Source organism: Mesitornis unicolor, unplaced genomic scaffold (genome assembly GCF_000695765.1).
Source record: "Mesitornis unicolor isolate BGI_N332 unplaced genomic scaffold, ASM69576v1 Scaffold10685, whole genome shotgun sequence".
Classification (NCBI taxonomy): Eukaryota; Metazoa; Chordata; class Aves; order Mesitornithiformes; family Mesitornithidae; genus Mesitornis; species Mesitornis unicolor.
The window spans coordinates 31,154-50,835 of NW_010184815.1; the positions used below are offsets into that span (position 1 = coordinate 31,154).

The 19,682-nt window shown below is 38.0% G+C and overlaps 1 protein-coding gene across 1 annotated transcript in view; it reads right to left on the reverse strand.

Annotated features, from left to right (window-relative positions):
- Positions 1–11,084, reverse strand: part of TUBGCP3 (tubulin, gamma complex associated protein 3) — a 33,796-nt gene extending 22,712 nt beyond the window's left edge. The window contains exons 1-7 of the mRNA XM_010184610.1: positions 11,075–11,084; positions 10,734–10,841; positions 8,690–8,757; positions 6,374–6,451; positions 5,527–5,744; positions 3,708–3,880; positions 2,760–2,878 (exon numbers count right to left, since the gene is read on the reverse strand). Coding sequence (XP_010182912.1) covers positions 2,760–2,878; positions 3,708–3,880; positions 5,527–5,744; positions 6,374–6,451; positions 8,690–8,757; positions 10,734–10,841; positions 11,075–11,084 — 774 coding nt within the window. The remainder of the gene's footprint in view (positions 1–2,759; positions 2,879–3,707; positions 3,881–5,526; positions 5,745–6,373; positions 6,452–8,689; positions 8,758–10,733; positions 10,842–11,074) is intronic.
- Positions 11,085–19,682: the final 8,598 nt, after the last annotated feature.

The window sequence follows — 19,682 nt, forward strand, 5'->3', positions numbered from 1 at the left end:
CTTCACGAAAGTCCTCCCTTTCTCATAAAACAAGCCAGTTCAGGAAACAAACATTTTACATTCTACAGTAGAGATAGTGCCAAAAATGCAGAAATCCATGTAATTAGCACTAAATTTATACACATAAACATTGAAAAGGCATCAGCAACAAACTACTAGCAACTCTATCACCTTCTCTTTTGGAAATCTTAATGTAACATTATTCATACTGGCTTTTACAAGCAATCTAATCACATGCCCTCTGAACTCTTCTAGTCTGTTTCTACTTTCCTTATATGAGGTAGCTCACTTCACCCTGCAAGCCCCCCTTAGTCCCAGCACCCTATTTAACTACTACTGGTATTTTCACCAGAAACAGCACATTTCTTCCTTTGAAATACTAACACCTGAGACACTGTTCCTCTTGTTCCTACTTAAGATTTGCTTCTATCACATTTTATCACATTACCCAAGAACAGCACAATCAAGTTTTCAGGATTTATTGGACAAAAAAACCCGAACGATTTGATACATTAGGCCAAAAGACAGAGATTGACTTTCGACCACAGCAATTGGGCCTATGCCAGCTCTACAAACAATTTTAAGTTGGACAGCATGCTGGAATGGTCCAAACCAAAGCAAGGAAGTGCACTGACAAGCTGAACGGATTGCCAAAGAACTAGAAATCAAGCTCATTCATTCTGCCTTTTAGTTAGCAGCAGTACAGGCATTGTCCAAGATAAAAATCCACTGTGTGTTAGCCACAGCAACGTGGGCTTGAACCAGGCAGCAGCACTTATCTTATTTATCTTATCTGGTTGCAAGACCAGAGTTCAGTCCCTGGCCCTCTTGTTTAGGTATAGAAGCAGAGTTTTAACTTCTTAATCAAGTTCTAGAGGTTAAGTTCAAGCCCAAAGAAGCATGATTGGACACAAACTCGGCTTGCAGCTAAAACCAAAGAGATGACATAAGGACTATCTAGAATTCTGCAACTACAGAACACTTGGCAAGTATTAAGTACAACACACATCCGCTGGAAACAAATTAAGAATGCGCAAAATTGGCTTAGTGTTATTACATTTGTATCTCTTAGATCAAATCAGAAGCTGCTTGCTTATACAGTGCTGAATGTCACCAACAGACCTAATATTAATGTTGACGTTAGAAAACGTTCAGGCAAGAATAACAGCCTGGAAAGTGTGTTTCTTTCTGGAAAAAAAACAGACTACACAATGACCTTTTCTTTGTGCAGCTGAGGGAAAACTACATGCTTTGACTAGTTTTTTTGCCTAACACACAGTCAACACAGCTAGAGAGGGTATGATTTCATTCCTCCATGTTCATCGGAAAAAGTTCCAGCTGCAGCTCTAGTCAGACAAATAACTTCACCTTCACTGGGTCCAGCAGCTCAGTACAAATGCCAATAAGGAAGAAGGACGGAAGATCTCAGAAAAAAGCATTACCGACCACAAACCACCTGAATAACCAAACTCCTTGTATTAACAGAATCAGGATTTCAAACTAAAAGGTTTTCACCTCAAAGTAGCCTATTTAATATGAAAACAACACAGAAAGCTAATGAAATCCACAGTGCAATTTGGCAATCACTGATTAAATTTCCCCACATTCCTCTAGAAGAATCTATTATGCTACCTTTCCTTTGCCATATAAAACCTAACCATATATGGAACATAATTAACTCAGTGCAGGCGTTGAGGAATTACAAACTTTGCAGCGTCTACAGGCTCAGAAGATGACACCCTTAAGAAGCTGTTTATTAACAAGATTTAGCTGATTTAACAAGATTTAAGTTTAACATTTTTCCCTCCACTAAGCAGCCCTGAATATCATTGTAAAGTTACAGGGGGTACAATTATAAATGTCATTTTTTGCTCTTATTATGGAGAGGTTAGTTCAGTTATCATCTACATTAAGATAATGTCATGGTACATTGTCATAGCATAAAGTTCTTAATACAAGTGAAAATGGGAAGCACTGTCTTTCCATTTGAACAAGAACATGAAAATCATTTAGCGATCTGAAACTAAACTGTGATGCAGTACTATCTAAATACTGAATAAGGAGAAGATGCTAAAACAACCAGAGCCATTTCTTTGTTCTTTGCTCAGCTGACCCAATCTCCCCCTCGGGTTTTTTTCCCCCACATTTCAAATATGCTTAACATCTCACCACCTTAAAGCCAGATCTTCTCTCTCTCAGGCTTCTCTCCTGTTTTCTGCCCTCTATTTATAGACACCTTCCTTCAAATTCACATCAGCTGGATTTCCTACCAACAACAGGAGCTGAAAGCACTCTCTGCAGTTCTATTACCAGTCGTCTTAGGTGATCTGTGTGATCCCATCTGATCACTTGTAAATTTGAACCAAACCCACAATATCAAGTGGTGAGCATCCATTGCGCATCTCAGGCTGTTAAATTTAATCCTACAATAACGCGGTCAAAAGCCTGCATTTGCTTTGTATTCATTCTTATACACTAGAGAGGAGAAATTATGACAAAAATCTTCAAATTAAGCCATAACTTAGGAGTCTGTACTGGCTTAATAGTTGGGAGTCTATTCACATCTTGTGAAATGTTATGATTTCTTTCTGGGACATAATCCATGCCATTGATTTTAAATTAGTCCAGTTGAAACTACTCTGTTACACTAAAACAAAATATTGTGATAATATTTTAACTTTTTTTACATATTTTCCATAGCTATTTTTCCCCTACATACCTCTCTGCTCACATACGAAATACAAGTCACCATACAGTACCTTTCCCTCCACTTTATAGCAATTTTCAGAATTGCACATTTTGATGTTTTTGCCATCTATTCCCTGGAAGACATACAAAACGTCTCTTACAAGGTTTGCTTCGGTTATTTCAACAGAGCCTAGAAAGAAAAAACAAAAACCAAAATCAAACAGTATTTAGATTTGGTGGGATAATTAGTTTTGATTACCATTTCAAAAAGCTATTTAGAAGCCTAGTAAAAAGAAGAAAAGGGAAAGCCTGTTTACAACCTGTAAAGAAATGCTTTCAGTCCTCTTCACAACCTGACAGGAACACCAAGAATCCCTTTATCTGCCTCTACTGGTACTTGGGATTCTCTCAGAGCAGGTCAGCTTGTATGACTCAGGCCATGTTATATTTTAACCAACATTTCAGCCAGTTCTTAAACTAATATTTATCTTTCTTTATTTCACTGACAATATTTTATGTCAATTGCTAAAAACAATCACTGTAAATAGTGTACCAATTTAAAGAAAAATAGTTTAAAGAGCTCTCTATGCGAGAGCATATTTCCAAGTTTTAAAAAGACAGAATCCCAAATGGATGAGTATTTCAACAAGTTCTATTCACTGAGCTCTCTTTCTGACTTTCTAAAAGCAGAAGCATCTTCCAGTTATCAAAAGCATGATGATTACTCCCAAACCACAATTATTCGATTCTGACAAACACTGCAATGAAGTAAGTCTTTTAAGATGACCAGAACACACTATCAAACGAATCATTGCAAAAAGAAATTAACAAACAGCCACAGAGATTGCGGCCAAATACACTGGTCTTGCATATTTGCTTCTATCATTCTAACTGAATACATTCTAGCAAAACACTCCTCAAAATTTCAACATGCCATAAAACTATTTCATAATCATTACAAAATAATGGAGGATATGGGCAACAATTGTAAAATCTGTAACAAATGCATCTTTGCTCACCACTTGTATCTCCTTCTCGTCTTGATCTTGGCACACCACGGGAGACAGCATTGGAAAAGCCTTTTGAGGTAGTGCTTTGTAAAGAAGGCTGGCTTGCAGTTAAAGTCCATGCGAGACGTGACCCTAATTGCTGACGGAGGCAATCTCCAACGCCTGGAGTTTGATAGGATTGTCTGGAAGGAAGAAACATGTTTTAAAAATTTGATTCCATACCCATCACATCATTTGGAGTATGCAAATTTTGAAAAACGCACCAAACTTGAGGTCTTTTTTGTGGACGTATTGTTTGTGGGTTTGTTTGGATTTTTTAAATAAAGGAAAACTTCAAAAAAGGGAGCAAATAGGATGCCATTGGCCTTCTTGGCTGCAGAGGCACATTGCTGACTCATGGTCAGCCTGCTGACCACCAGGACCCCCAGGTTCTTTTCTCCTGAGCTGCTCTCCAGCAGGTCAGGCCCCATCCAAGACTGCTACGGTTGGGGTTGTTCTTCCCTCAATGCAATAATCTACACTTGCCCTTGTTGAATTTTATTAAACTTCTCCATGTCCAACTCTCCAACTTGTCCAGGTCACACTGAATGGCACCACAGCCTTCTGGAGTATCAGCCACTCTCCCCTGGTCAGTCCTGAACAATCCCAGCTCTCTCAGCCTCCCCTCATATGTCAGTGTTCCAGGCCTTTAATTACTTTTGTGGTTCCTTCTCCAGACTCTCTTCAGCTTGTTAACGTCCTTTTCTGTACCATAACTGTATCCAGCATTTCAGATGTGTCCTTACCAGTACTGAGCAGAGAGGAAGGTTTACCCCCTTCAGCCTCCTGGTGATGCTCTTCCTAATGCAGCCCAGGAGGCTGTTTGCCTTCTTTACCACACATGGCACACTCATGGTCAACTTGGTGTCTACCAGGAACCCCAAGGTCCTTTCTGCAAAGCTGCTTTGCAGTCAGTCAATCCCCAGTACGTACTGGTGCATAGGGTTATTATTACCAGTACATACAAAGGGGAAGAAAGCACCGAGCATCTCAGCCTTTTCCACAGCATGTCACCAAAGTCCCTACAGGTGTTTTAGATTTGGTTTTTTTCTAATAGGTATTTTTTAAATGAACTCTTGCATAATCTTTTTTATAAAAAAACCAAACAACAAAAAACCAAAACAAAACAAACAAAAAAAACAAACAAAAAAACCTCCCTGTACACTCAAGATGTGAGACTACACTAGCACAACAGCCAACCTGCTATGAACATGCTTAAAAGAAAGCCAGACCATGCAAGAAAGGTCACCCATTTGAAAATGGAGGACATTAAGTCTACTAATTTGACACTGCCTGGAGAATGCTTCGTAAAAGGAACTTGAGTGGGTATACTCTAACAAAGGTGAAGAAAGAAAACTCTTGGTACAATTTTTAGGAAAGAACTGTCTTTTCTCCACTTTCCCCTTCACTCTCCTTTACAAGGAGGTTTCAAAAGAAGATAAAGACTATTTTAATTGGTTTCAGAGAACTAAGAAATTTGGAAAAGGACTTGGCACTAGAATCCAAAAAAGTGGATCCAGTAAGATATCAGTTGTTCAGCTGATAGCCAAGTTTAAGAATGGCTAAACTTGGTCAGCCACTTATGGCTTCATATGATCATATGACAGCACTTGACATTCAGAACTGTTCAGCTATGAAATTCTGTTTCTATGCACCTACAGTGGAATTTCCAATGGCATACAAATGGAGAGAGTGAGGGAACGGAAAGAAAAAAAAAGAAGAAGAAGAAAGAGTCAGTAATTTCTAGTCTTCCCCAAACTTATCTGTGAGGTAAAACAGTTTAATTTACCCTGGAAGGAGTGATTGTGGAGTTGGCGTTGGCCCATTCAGGGCATACAGGCTGATGCTGCTGATCCCACTGCTCCCCATGCTGCCAGAACTCTGGGCAGACTGAGCGCTGCGGTCCTGGTAATTCAACGGGAGGCTTTGCGGCCTGGCATAGTAATAAGGGGTTGAGTGAGCATCCCGTGGCAATGCTTGAGCAAAAAGTGTGGCATAACTTGATACCTGAAAAGGAGAGTATTTGAAAAGGGAGCAACACAAAGAAAAGATTTGCAAGTTGTTTTAAGTCATGTCTGTAGTTAACAGGAGTGTAATATCCAAGAATACAAAAAAAATACTAAAGACCATGTTTATGCAAAGAAAAAATTAAAATCAATTAAAATGACAAAAAGTAAGTCTCTTACACTGAGCAAAAGTACTCTTAGCAATATAGCTTATTTTTGCCTGCAAACTGTCATTAGCAACAGCTTCAAAAAGCACTTTGGTGCTAGCAGAGCTGCAACCAAAGGAGGAATTTTACTCTCCCTACTCCATTTCAAACTCATTAGTACATGAGCAAACATTACACCACCAAACAGAAAGTAAAAAAGAAAATCACCACCCATATAATAAAGTCACAACTTCAGCTACAAATGTAGGGCAGGTCATAATTTTTACATTTACTTTGTATAAAAAAATGACAGAAAAAAAAATGCAGATACTTGTGTCAAGTGTGTTCTTTCCATCAGCCTCACACACAACCACCACAATTACAACCTGAGGTGTTGGTTAAGTCTGGATAAGGATTCTTAACAGCATCTAAAATAAGTGACACACATTTACTTCTCAGAAGCAACAAAGGTCTCCTCACCTACCTTGTTAGACTGCTTACGGGGATCTTCGCTAAGGCTAAGCAGGAGGTAGAGTATTGACCATTTGTTTTTCAAAATGCCCTTTAAAAAAAGATGGAGACAAACAGAAATTAGTTTAACTCTTGATAATAATGGATTTTTAAATATCCAGCCTACTAATCTGCACACATATAAAACAATTTCATAAGAATTCTGGCCATAGAACATTTCTTTCTTCAGGACAGAGCTCACTAGTCAAACCTACCAAAGCTATGTGGTGTTATACAAAGAGTAGAAGGAGACATCACATATTATTATGTAGAGTAGAAGTCTATTATGTTCTGCTTTGATCTCAACTATAAGTATCAAAAGTAGAGGTATTGCATCTGTTGCAAATAACTAATCCAGCAACTTATTAACAACTGGTGAAGAAGTAGCAGCAACATTACTACTTCTACTGGCCAGGATAGAGCAAGTTTCTCAAGAAGCATGGTTTGCTCAGCTGGCAAGCTGCCACTAAAATAAGCACTGACCTCCTTTTCTCTTTAGAGTAAAGGATGAAACACAGTTAAAACAGATTCACACAAGCTTTTTTCTTTCTTCTAGTTGCTTTCAAGAGAATTGCTGGAGGAACAAAAACCCTCATTGACTCAGAAAATGCATATTCCTTCTGTGCCCTTCCCTAAGCTCATGGGGAAAAGAAATTATTGTCCACCATTAGTAATAAACCTAACAGTGAATTGAATAATAATTGGTAGAGTGAATTTTAAAGAAAGCAGGATTTAGCTGGGGTTGTTCAGCCTGGAGAAGAGAAAGCTCTGGGAAGACCTTATTGTGGCTTTCAGTACTTAATGGGGGTCTATAAGAAAGATGAGGACAATCTTTTTAGCAAGGCCTGTTGTGGCATGACAAGGAGTAATGGTTTTAAAATAAGGGAGGGTAGATTATACTGGATACAAGGAAGAAATTTTTCACTATGAGGGTGGTGAAACACTGGAACAAGTGGTCCAGAGAGGTGGCAGAGGCCCCATACCTGGAAACATTCAAGGTCAGGCTGGATGGGGCTGAGTGACCTATCAAGTTGAGGATGTCCCTGCTCACTGCAGGGAGGTTGCACTAGATGACCTCTAAAGGTCCCTTCCAACCCAAAGCACTAACAAACTAGTGAATAATTTAAGTATGGATGAGGGGAGGAGCAGAACTGAGTACGGAAGAGTCACACTCTCCACAGAATCACTTTTTTATAATCTTAAAAATCTTAGCGTTATCCTGTAAAACTCAGCCATGAACTATATATAAATTAATGAATAAAAAGCAGATGAACAGAGAAAAATATTTCTCCTAAATACAAAGAGCAAAATAAGTACCAATTTTCTGTTATAGAGAAAATATGATCTTTTACATTAATTTTTGTTGCCATTTACATGTACCTGATTTTTGATAATTGGGAATCTTATTTTATTAATGCCTACCATATTCTACCTTGCTAAATACTCAGTTTTACAGAGAATCCCAGAACAGATGAGCAGCGGTCATTTTTCACCTACCTCAGCTAAACTTCTATACTCGCATCTTTCCCCACTTTCATCTGATCCGTATTTCTGCATCATGGGCTTTCTATACACTAATACCTTTTCTCAGCATAACAACATGCAGTATTCTTTGATTAACATTGGTGTTAGCAGAATTACTCAGCAAACCCTTAAACTTCAACACTAAAGACCTAGAGCACTTAAATATTTAAAGTTATGAGGACTGTTTCAATCCTAGATCAAGAAAATCGGTTTACTTATAAGGCACTGCTGTAAAATAAATACCAAGAGAAAATTAATCAGTTTTTCATATTAAAAAAAAAACAACACTCGATTTTTACAGAGTTCCTTCCTTTATATGAAGTGCCCCTTTGTGTAACTGGACTCAAACTAAAAACACATCATTTATTATCTTCTGATTTATAATTAAATCCAAATTAATTCATAATTAAATCCAAATTAATTTCTAATTAATAGCAAACAGCTCATAGAAAAAAAAAAAAAACAAAACAACAAAACCTTGTAAACTTTTCCACAAAAATTACAAAATGGCCAAGCTTCAAAGGCACGTCTGAAGATAGTCCAGTCCAACCCCTCCCCTCTGGTCAAAGCAGGGTGACCTACAGCAGGTTGCCCATGACCATGTTCATTCGGGCTTTGTCTGACTCCAAGAATGTTCCAGTACTCAACCATCCCCTCAGTGAAAATACTGTTAATGACCCAAGCACCCTCCAAAACAACTCTGTACCATCAGAAGGATACATGTGTGCTTTCAGTTTCTTTACTCTTCATACATTTATTACACTACCTGTGAACCGAGTTTTCTGTAGAGTTCTGAAAACAAAGCAGCATCTGCTTCCCTTCTTTGTCGCACAACTATTAAAAAAATACAGAGATTAAAAAAAAGAAAGTATAATACTCACACCTGAAATTATATACTTGTGGTAAACTGGAAATTGTACCCAAGAAAACAATGATTCTCAACTGTTTCACTCTATTTACTCAGAGTTTCACCTGTTTTCATTTTATCTGCATTAGAGCCCTGAAAATTCTTGAAGAAGTGGTGCAATGTAAGTACATGTTTTTATTTTCCTTCTAAATAAGTGTCCTTTTAAAGTCGAGTCTGCCATTCTGTAGGTTCAGGAAATTAAAGCATAACTGAAAATAGATAGAGGTTAAAAAAATGCTATAAAGCCCTTCATAAAACTGTGAAGTGTGAAATGTAATTGTTCCTAATTTGGGCAATAAAAGCAAGGAAGTAAAAAAATAGTAATATCACTTGATCAAAGTCAAGCAGAACTCCAAGGTCACACAACTTTTCTTTACGTGTTTAAATGATGAGTAGATGTCATGCTTAGGAACATGGTCTAGTGGCAGATTTACAGCTGGTTCGATGGTTGGACTCGATCTTAAAGGTCTTTTTCAACCGAAACCATTCTATGATTCTGTATTAAGAAAAAAAACCAACGGTCTCAATCATTGCCAGTTACATAACAGAAATCTTTGCTCAAATGAAAAACATCTTCAAGGTTTAAGATGTCTGCTGAAGAGCCATGTTACATCAGAAAGAGTCAGGTTCAAAACAGGAAATAAAAAAAAAACAAACACCAAAAACATCTGAAGAAGCCTTAATAATAAAAAAATTGCTGTTAAATGTTAGAAATGTTAATTAGCATCAAAAGCCACGGCTAAGTATGTTTTGCCAAATAAGTCACTTCCTGCGACACTCCAAAATAAACATGAAGCTAGAAGGATGTATCCAGTCACTTGCTACAGGACCACTAACATCAGCATACAAGCTGATGTTGGGAAGAAGAAAGATAAACGAAATTATCCTCTTCAAAACTCCTGGCAATAGGCTCAAAGAATATATGCTGTGTTAGCCAGTACAAGCCTAAGCACATAAAAACCTCATGCAGAAAGTGTGTACTGTAAAATACGGTGTTTAGGAGTTACATTGAGAGAAATTTTGATGGGTTCATTTGCCTATCAGCAAATCATTGATGCTCTGCATCAGCAAGAAATATACACGTACTTTGAAACAGCTACAACCACTGACTTCAGTTGCGCTAATTCAACCTCTCTGGCTGAAGATTCAAAGCTCAAACATGAAGCTTTAATTTAATTCGCATACTTCAAGTAATTGTTTCTGGACATTCTACTGTAGAGCACATCATTTGCTGAAAGTAGTCTTTGCCTTTTCAAGAAGAACACACCAGATCCCACATGTTGGATTCACACAGTGCAACACTTGACTCCGAGCAGCATGGAACACAACGGAGCATAACTGCAACATAACTTACACTGTCCCTGTTTCAGTTTTGAGAAGGTGGTTGCAGATAAGCTTGTACATAAACTAAAGACAAGAAGTATTAAGTAAGACAAACAATTCCATCAGTTCCCAGGATGCTCGTTCAGCAAGTTTCACACAGGTGCTCATGAAGTTAATTGTGCTGAAGTGTAGTATTTCTAAAGTGCACATCACAAAAACATCAGTCTTCTAAAAAATAATTATAAATTCATAGTCTGAGTATTATCAAAGTGAAAAGAGTGCAATATTAATTGTTCTTTATTTCCACGGTGGCTAAGATTGAAATAAATGGCAGCAACAGAAGTCTAAGATGAGCATTCAGAAAAATACAAGCTGTGAATACAAACAGCCACTCAGGGATACTAATTGGGGAATTAATGACATTTCCATAATGAGTTTTTCAGGGGGTGAGCATTAATAACAGATTAGATAGCCATCTAATGAGGCAGAGTTGTCCCATTTTCAGAAGAATAAACTGATCAGATAACTTCTTGAAGAACTTCAATTTCTATTTCTAAGGAAGAAACAAAGATGCACTTACGTTCTTTCTTGATTTTCTCCGCCACAAGAAATTCATCCCGCTCAACGGTGGGAGCGAAGTTGCTTCCAATAACTCTCACTGCATACTGAAACTGTTGGGCTGCATCAGCTGAAAGAAGAGGAAAACTCTCAGTTAAGCAGAGTGTTAAAGTTCTAACTTTTAGAGTTTATTTATTTTAATAGATATGAGATTGCATTGCTGTGACCAAATCCAACAGAAACGTACATGGCTTAGCTCAGAAAATGTTATAATATTTAGACATGCTTCTACCCAGAAGGCAGTCCAGTAAAGTCCAGTTTACCCATGAGCATATCATCAATGTTTTACTTAAACACACTCACCTGTATACATTCCGCTAAATAATTGCACTTAAGGTTATGAATAAGCCTTTCCTACTCCAACACTGACAGAAGTGACACTTGGGCCTGACCACTTACTAGACAGCATCAGTACACTTCAGCTGGCTCTGTCCTTCCCCACAGACTGAAATGCAGTGGGACTTGGCACAAAGTTACCCAATTCAGCTCACGCATAGGAACAATACAGCCATGTTCACTCTCTCACCAGGTGCCAAAACTGGATTAACCCACCTGTGGATCTTTACACAGGTAAATTAATCCAGTTCATCTATACACAACAGTGGTTTTATCAGTTTGTGTGCTGCTGTTTTGGTTTTTTGTCTTGATTTGTTTTTAAACTAGTTTACATGGTTTCACCACTTCAGTTCAAAGCTAGCTCTGAGATATTGCCATCATATCCCAATGCATAATATAGATACTAATGAAGAAGTCACAAGCCAGTGACCTCCCTCCACTGCTCCTTCATTATGCAATAATTCTATGTTTAATGTTGTCGCTGAACAGTACTGTTTTAGTGCAAGTATCTCTGCTTTCTGGGAAGATTAATAGTATGGCAACACTGAGATAGGGCCAGCTCAGTATTAATGCCTCTACAGCATAGTCACATTCTCATTTATTGACCTGAAAGTCAATCAAACAATAACCCTACAGGCATGTTGAGCGCCCTTACAAGTACAAAATGTTAGACAATTTTCCACTTCTCATATACAAAAAGCTGCAATAACATAAGGGGAAAGGTACATAAGAAAAAGTAAGCGTAAATGTATGGTGTCAGCTACTTGATTCTTTACACTTCTTCACTTCAGAAAAAGAAATAACTATCTAAGCAATTCTGCATATTATGCCTAGTTTTTATATAACAGCTTTGTGTCCTAATGCATCAGACTCCTCATGTGTTTTATTTAGTCAGTTAAGTAGTCACCTTTCAGAGAAAATTGTAGAGTAATGCAGTAATGGTTCAGCCGAGGAAAAAGAAAGGATGCTGGCTTGGACAAATATGTACAAAAGGAACAGAAAAATGGAATAGGAAGGAATAGGGTAAAAGTTCAACAGAAGCAGAACTACATTAAGCACTGAATCATCTCCTAAATTAACTAATGTTTACAATGGAAAAAAATCACCTGGGACATACTAGGAGTCAATTATTGATTAAATGCATTAAAGCCTCCAGAAATTTCTGAAAAGAAGAAACTTGAAATCAGAATGTGTTACATTGTTTTTGAATGTCCATTTTTTTACTGTTTTGTGACATAAATGCCACCCACTTGTCCTAATCTACCAGAATGCAACTGCAGACCAGCAAACATTAACCAGTTCACACAAAGCAGTACTTCACACAATCAGGAAAAAAGTCTGCTCAGACAGAATCATTAATATTTAACGGTATTTGACAATGTTGGCCTACAGAGGGAGCAAGGGTATTTATTGTCAATGTCAATATCCAGACTACTGTGAGGGCACAAATCCGCACGACTTAAATGCCTCCCAGAAAGAGTAGTTCTACTGTTGGACTAAGAAGCCTCTCATTTGCAATAAGGACTTCAAAACACACATACCAAATAATTCAACAGTTCAGCTATTGATAGCTTAAACAGAACTGATGAACCAGGTAGGAACAGTAAGTATGAAAAAGTGTTCCTAAGTAATTCCTAAGTACAATGCATGTTATTACAGAACAACAAGATTTCCAAAAGTATTCTGCAAGGCCATTTAAAGTCAAATATTGGCATTAAGTTATCATAAACAACAGTAAGAATTCTGTCATTCGTTAATTCCACAACTGTACCTAGCAGCAGTTAGGCCAGAGCTAGGTTTTTCCAGTAATTCTTACGTATTTTTGCATGTTACTATAGTGACTTAAAGTCACACAGGCTACAAACTAAAAATAAATTTGCCACAAGAGTTCCAGGTCAGGCATTTTGCATTATTTGAGTCAGGAGAGGATCAAGAGTTGATACAAAGTATTTTATTCAATCTAGATACATGTCACAACTGATAATGAACTCCCTCACTGATTATGCACTAAAAAGCAGGAGAGAATGGATTTCCAGTAAATTACTTCAATACCAGTTATAGAAAAATCTAAAAAGAATAGAATCATAGGTTAGAAAGGACCTTTAAGCTTAGCAAGTCCAACTGTTAACCTAAAACTCCCAAGTGCACTGCTAAGCCATGTCTGTAAGCACCACATCTACACATCTTTTAAATACCTGCAGGGATGGTGAATCCACCACTTCAGTGTAACAACAATGCACAGTTTTTCCATGTAAGCAATGCTGTATTGATTATGTTTATTCACTTTTTTAGAAAATCTTTGGTTTCTGAACAAAATGTTTCATAGCAGTGTTTCAAAAAGATTTTTCCTCTCTGTTAAACCCTGGGGTTTTGGAGGCACAAAAATCTGGTAATGTCTTTTCCATACTGCCCTAACAAGACACCCAAGAGAAATTTCTAGTTGAAAGAAAACAATTCCATCCAAAAAATCTGATCATTAAACCTATTACACTACTAATGATATGGAACAAAGTTATCTGCTCTTTACACATAGATTTGCACTGGCAATTCAACAGCATCATAGTAAGACTGTTTTAATATTGTATTTTATTCAGACTTTCATGTTTTATTCATATCAAGTCCAGATTCTCTTTTACAAACAAAATTCCCTGCTGTGGGAGTTTCTTCAGCAGATTACTTCTTATAAGTCTGTAAAATAACTTCAGTACCTAAAGTGATTAAACATAACTTAATACGGATATCTGTCAGTGAAATAAAGATTCACATATTTTATAACTAAAAGACACATTTAATTGCTTCCCTCCTCAAAGAACAGCCATTATGACAGCAGATGGGCTTAAAATACTCAGCTGTGTATCCATGTACGTGCACATCCTTCTTCATCAAAACGTGATTATGGGAGGACTCTATTATGTAACTGGAAGCTTAATAGATCTGAAGCATGAAATTGATGCAGCTGTTTGCAGGGTAAGGGGGGAAACAACACTGAGCACAAGTTGGTTTCCAGAGGTCTGATCAGAGCAGTGAACACAGGTAAAGACAGCCACTCCTCCTCAGATTATCTCCTTTAAACAATACACACACACACACACACACACACACACATATATACACACACACCTGATTAATGATACTAGTAAGCAGCCATACAATTGAACAAAGAGCACATCTGAATCACAAAATAAATTAATTTAAATCCTCTCCTTTCAGTAGAGCTATCATCAATAATTCAAAGATCTATACTCCACCTAGCCATTCACATTTTCTTACAAACAATGCAGTATTAAAATTGAACAACTTCAGAAGGGCAGATAACAGCATTTTAAAGCTGCAGAAAATACAAGTGCAGCAGATGTAAAAAATACACAAACACCACACAGGGAGAATTCGGTTTTAAAAAAAGCAAGCAGAAATAGGATAGAAGGTGAAGTTTAAAGGAAAAGTTCAAAAGACAGAGACACTTGGCCAATATACTTCCAAGAAGACAGTATTTCAGCAGAAATGCTGAAATTGAAGTTCAGTACGTCTTTTGCTAAAAAGAAGCTTCTAACATTACCTACAATTTTAGAAAGTGAACTGAAATTCACTTTCCAGCCTTATACGCTTCTTTCAACACCAGCAGCTTATGTGTCTATTGACGTTGACAGAGAGAAAAAAAACCAGTCCTGAAAACCTAAAGAGCAATTGAAACACAGTTTCTGATCATTAACATATCATAATTGTGAAAAATCTGGCTTTCTGGAAATAAGACACTTGGTTATTTTAATTTGACTGTAAGCGTAATTTCTAAACAATAGGACAATTCTACAGAAAGGTCATTTCAACCAGACAGTAACCACTTTGTCTTAAAAGACTTCAGAGATTAGCGAACTCTCTCCACTACAAGTCCAGTCTGTCATCTCAGACAAAAGTTTTGCTTCGATGTAGATACAAAAATTATTGTAAAACAATTGCACTTTGCATTCAATGCTCTATGTGTAGCACTGACTGGCTAACAACTACTGCTGCAAACTACTCAGACACAGATGCTGTCATCTAACACATGATAAAGGAAAAAAATCCAACTTCTTTCCTTTAACTAAGCATTTGCTAAATACCTAATGTGCTACCGTTGCAAAACGTTCTCACGTATACCACAAGCAAATACTGGGTTTGTCAAGACAGTAATATTGCTGTATCTTCTCAGTTTTAACTACATCAAAAGTTCTACGTCGGTAGAAATTATTACCAGAAAAAAAGCAATTGCATTAATACGATGTGAGATACTGACAAACTTAAATACTAATGTAGAATGTCATTAGTGTTACTATTTTGTCTAAGAGAATCTTCACACACTTATGAAAACTGCTTGTTCCTGTAGAAAACATATGTATGAGAAAGAAGTGTAATTTCAGGATAAGCCCAGTTATGAAGTATTCCTGAAAAAATTAATTTTGCATGAGTCTTCTGCTTTAGTCAACTGTCTTAAACTTCTCTGCTGCAAGTTCACTTCTTTCAGAAGGAAAAACAACACTAAAGAAAATTAAAATGTAAATGTAAAAATACTCAATTTGTCCAAGTTTTTATTTGAAGCATTTTAACTTTATTCTTAATTAACCATCTTTCCAGTCTCCACACACCTCTCCTACAACAGCAAAAACCAACAAACCCACAAAATAAAACCCAAATTACACACACTCCCAAGCCTTTCCTTACTTACAAGCTGTCCACAAACTTTGAACATAACTATTTTTTAATCCTGATAATATTGCTGGCTCTTGTAAACAGATTTGTTTGAGGAATGTCCCACTGGAGTATCAGCAACTCAATCACACAACTGTCTCGGAACTTTACCCTCACTGAATTTTCACCTAACCTGTCAACTTGTGTTTGCTTCTGCTGGCATAGGTAAAAAAACCCTCCGTATCACCTTTTGAATTAACTCTATGCTTTCTCCCCACCATGACATTTTAACATCTATTCCAATAGTTCAGATCTTAAAAAACACCCACAACAAACAACAACAACAAAATCCTCACTGAGATTACATTAAGGCCACAGTATGGACTTCAGGTAGCAAAGTGCTCTCTGCAGACTGAAATACCACTTTCTAGAGCATGCACACCTCCAGAAGCACTTTGGCACACAAAAAATCTTTTTAGGAGTCAAAACCAAATAACTGTAGCTTCAATATTTACAGCAATACCCTTTAATACAATTGGATGCACCAAGTTCTTGCAGCTGACAAGCTCATACAGCAGTCTACAAAGTCTCTGAGTAAGATTACCATGAGGTTTGTGAAAGATAAGAACAATAAGCCTTTTGTCAGAAAGATTAAATTCACTGTCCGAAGAGAGGCATGCAACCCTGTATAATTGCTGGAGTCAACAAATAAGGGGGAAAAAAATATGGAAGCTACTACAAAGGCAGGCAAACTCTGCAAGATCAGGTAGTACTGTAAAAGTGAGGTGGACAGCCTGGTTACACACCAAAAGATTGATAATGCAAAACTACTACACGAGTTTTTGGACACTGGGAGGACATGGGAATGAAAGAGGTCAGCAATGGCTCCAACTGCAGAGTGCAGAGATCCCCAACTAACCACAGTGGGTGAACTGCAGACAGCAAGCCTAGATTTAAGCCCTTACTTGAGAACAGGCTAAAGCACAGGAACAGAGAGCTCTACCTAAAAACAAAAAAAACTGAGGTAGGTTTTTTTTAAAAATTACTTATTTTAAATAGAGTTCTTCCACATAACTCAGCAGACCTTGTAATAAATTTCTCTGAGGCAGAGCCATTTGTGAAAAAACAGTAACTAGGCCTATGCAGCTGACTGATTTAAGAAACTAAGCAAGCCATCTATTTAGTGGATGGTCTCTTAAGTAGGAAGAGAGAGAGAAAGAGGATAGCTTCACCACCGAGAGCCTCTGCAGTCACATTCCATCACAGCACAAATTCACTTCAACATAAATCTTTAACAAGTGGGGAAGGTGGAGGCCTTTTAAGGACATCATTGGCAGAAGTAAAAGAATCCTGCTGTCTGCTGGGTTTATAGAGGGGTTCGAGCATGGGATTGCACAATGTAGACACGGACGCAGAGTAAGGCCACTCATCCCACATTAGCTGTAAGTGCACTACTATGATACAGGTACTACATAAATAGAATCCTTCTGAAGCCATAGCTTCCTCACAAACATAACAAAACACAAGTGCTAAGAAGGAACATAGCCAAGTAGACCAAACCTTCTCAAGTACAAACTCTGGGAATGCACAGACAGGAGGAACCATTAGAATGTTGAATCTCAACTCCTTTCTATTATTAACCCACTACATTTCACCCAATTACTTCAGTACCTTGTATTTCACTAGAGCACTTCTTCCAGGAAGGTATTAAAAGCTAGGATTTCAAGACGTTCACAGCAGGACAATCATACAAATGGTTAAAGATGGCTGCTTGTATCTAGCTTCAGTGACTTGTTACTAATTTTTACAAGAAATTTCTCTAGTGAATTAAAAAAAAAAATCTCTTGAGGATCTAAGCTTTCCCCTCCATAAACTCTGAAAATAATTGAACGTTATAAACCACTCACCAAAGACTAAACTGATAATACTTGTAAAGTCTGCTTCAAAAAAGCAGACACGTATATATAAAGAAGCCTAAATTCATTAGTACAAAAAGAAGAGGGAAAGTTGCATGTAGATCACTAACCACACAAATATCACACGTAACACTTATCCTGCGCTGAAAGAAAATTAAGAGTTGCAAGCCTGAAAAAACAGTGAGATGCTAAATAACCTGTCTGGCAAGGTGCTAAATACATGTCCCTGTCACCTAGGGATACATCACACCTCAACACAAAGGATGCTATACACAAGTTTCACGACTGGGTTTTCTTCCACAAAGACTTTTCTATTTATCAGTCTCTATGAGTTTTGTATCAATATCTGAGTTGAGCTGAAGTCAGCCGAGTTGAAGCTAACACACATACTACAGTTGACCATTGAGAGAGAGGTCTTACGTTAGAAGGGCGAGTCTTCAGAGCTAGAATTCCTCATAACACAGGAATAAAGATCAGGGTAAGGATGGGTTTCCTATCTGTCATGCATAAAAATATATTTATTTTTTTTTTGGGTGCAGAACTCACACAGTAATTTGAGATTTCTAGCAGTGAGAAGTACGAAGTGCTCTTAAATAGGAAAAAGTATCAATTGTATTAGGAAAAAAAAATCCATACGTTAAAAGTGAGAAACAACATTAAAAGCAAAGCTAGACTAGCACCGTAGAATTGCAGGCTGATGTGAAATACCCTTTAATACACAATTAAACCAGTTGCTGAAGGAAATATGTGAACGCATAAAACCACAGTAGTTATTAAGACATTTAGAAGCAGTACTCCAGGTAGAGTCCCAGGAGTGGAACAGAAGTGAATAGTCACCTCTCTTGACCTGCTGGTCACACTTCTTTTCATGTAGCCCAGGACACAGTCGGTCTTCTGGCCTGCAAGTGCACACTGCCAACTCATGTCCAATTTTTCATCTACCAGTACCCCCAAGCCTGTCAAGGTTGCTCTGGACAGCATCTCTTCCCTTAAGTGTATCAGCTGCATTGCTCAGTTTGGCATCATCCACAAACTTGCTGAGGGCATACTTAATCTTACTGTCTACATCATTAACAAAGATATTGACCATTATCAGTTCCAGTACAGACCCCTAAGGGACATCATCTCCATTTCAACACAGGAGATGTTGACAGCAACCCTATGGATGTGGCCATCCAGCCAGTTCCATATTTCTTTAATAGTTCATTCATCAAACCCTGTATCTTTCCAATTTAGAGAAAGGATGTCATGTGGGACTGTGTGGTGCTGCCTCTAAGAGACGGAAACAGAAAGTCTGAGAGAGACACACAAGTCTATATACAGCTTCTCACACATTTTCTAGACTTGTAAGATAGCAGTAATTCATTTATAGGCCATGCTTTAGTCAGTTTGAAACCAATTCTTTACAACAGGTCAATACTCAAAATTATTCGTTTCTGTCACGGAAATACCTAAAGTTAACCAGGAACAGCTTGTCAGGAGACAGTGGCATGGAGGGAGAAAAGAACACAAAAGACTTCACAGCCACCACTGTGGACTGGAAGAAAGCCATCTCTCATACAAGAATACAGATACAACAAAAGCTATAGCATGAATTTGACTGGTGAGCAATGCTTATAAACAGAGTAACTTAAAAAGGAGACTTAGCAGATGCACCTCTTCCTTTCCACCCTCCAGCTGCTTACTGAAAACAGAGTCTTTGCCTTGACTGCAACAGATAGCAACTTACACAAACAGGCAAGAGACTCATTCCCCTGCTGGAGCATCGCAGCAGCATCACGACGTAGAGGACCTGCAGAGGACCTAGCAAATGTCAATGGCTTGCCTTGAGCAGACACTGGAGGAAGGAGGAGATTCCCGATCGTGCCACCTTTTGCCCCAGACACCCCGGGAGCCGAGCCCGGATCCTCACAAGAGGGGAACGCCGTGAGCACCCCTGAAGCGCTTTGGAGGAGGAGGACGCGGCGGCGCCCCGCAAGCCCACTGCCCGGCACAGG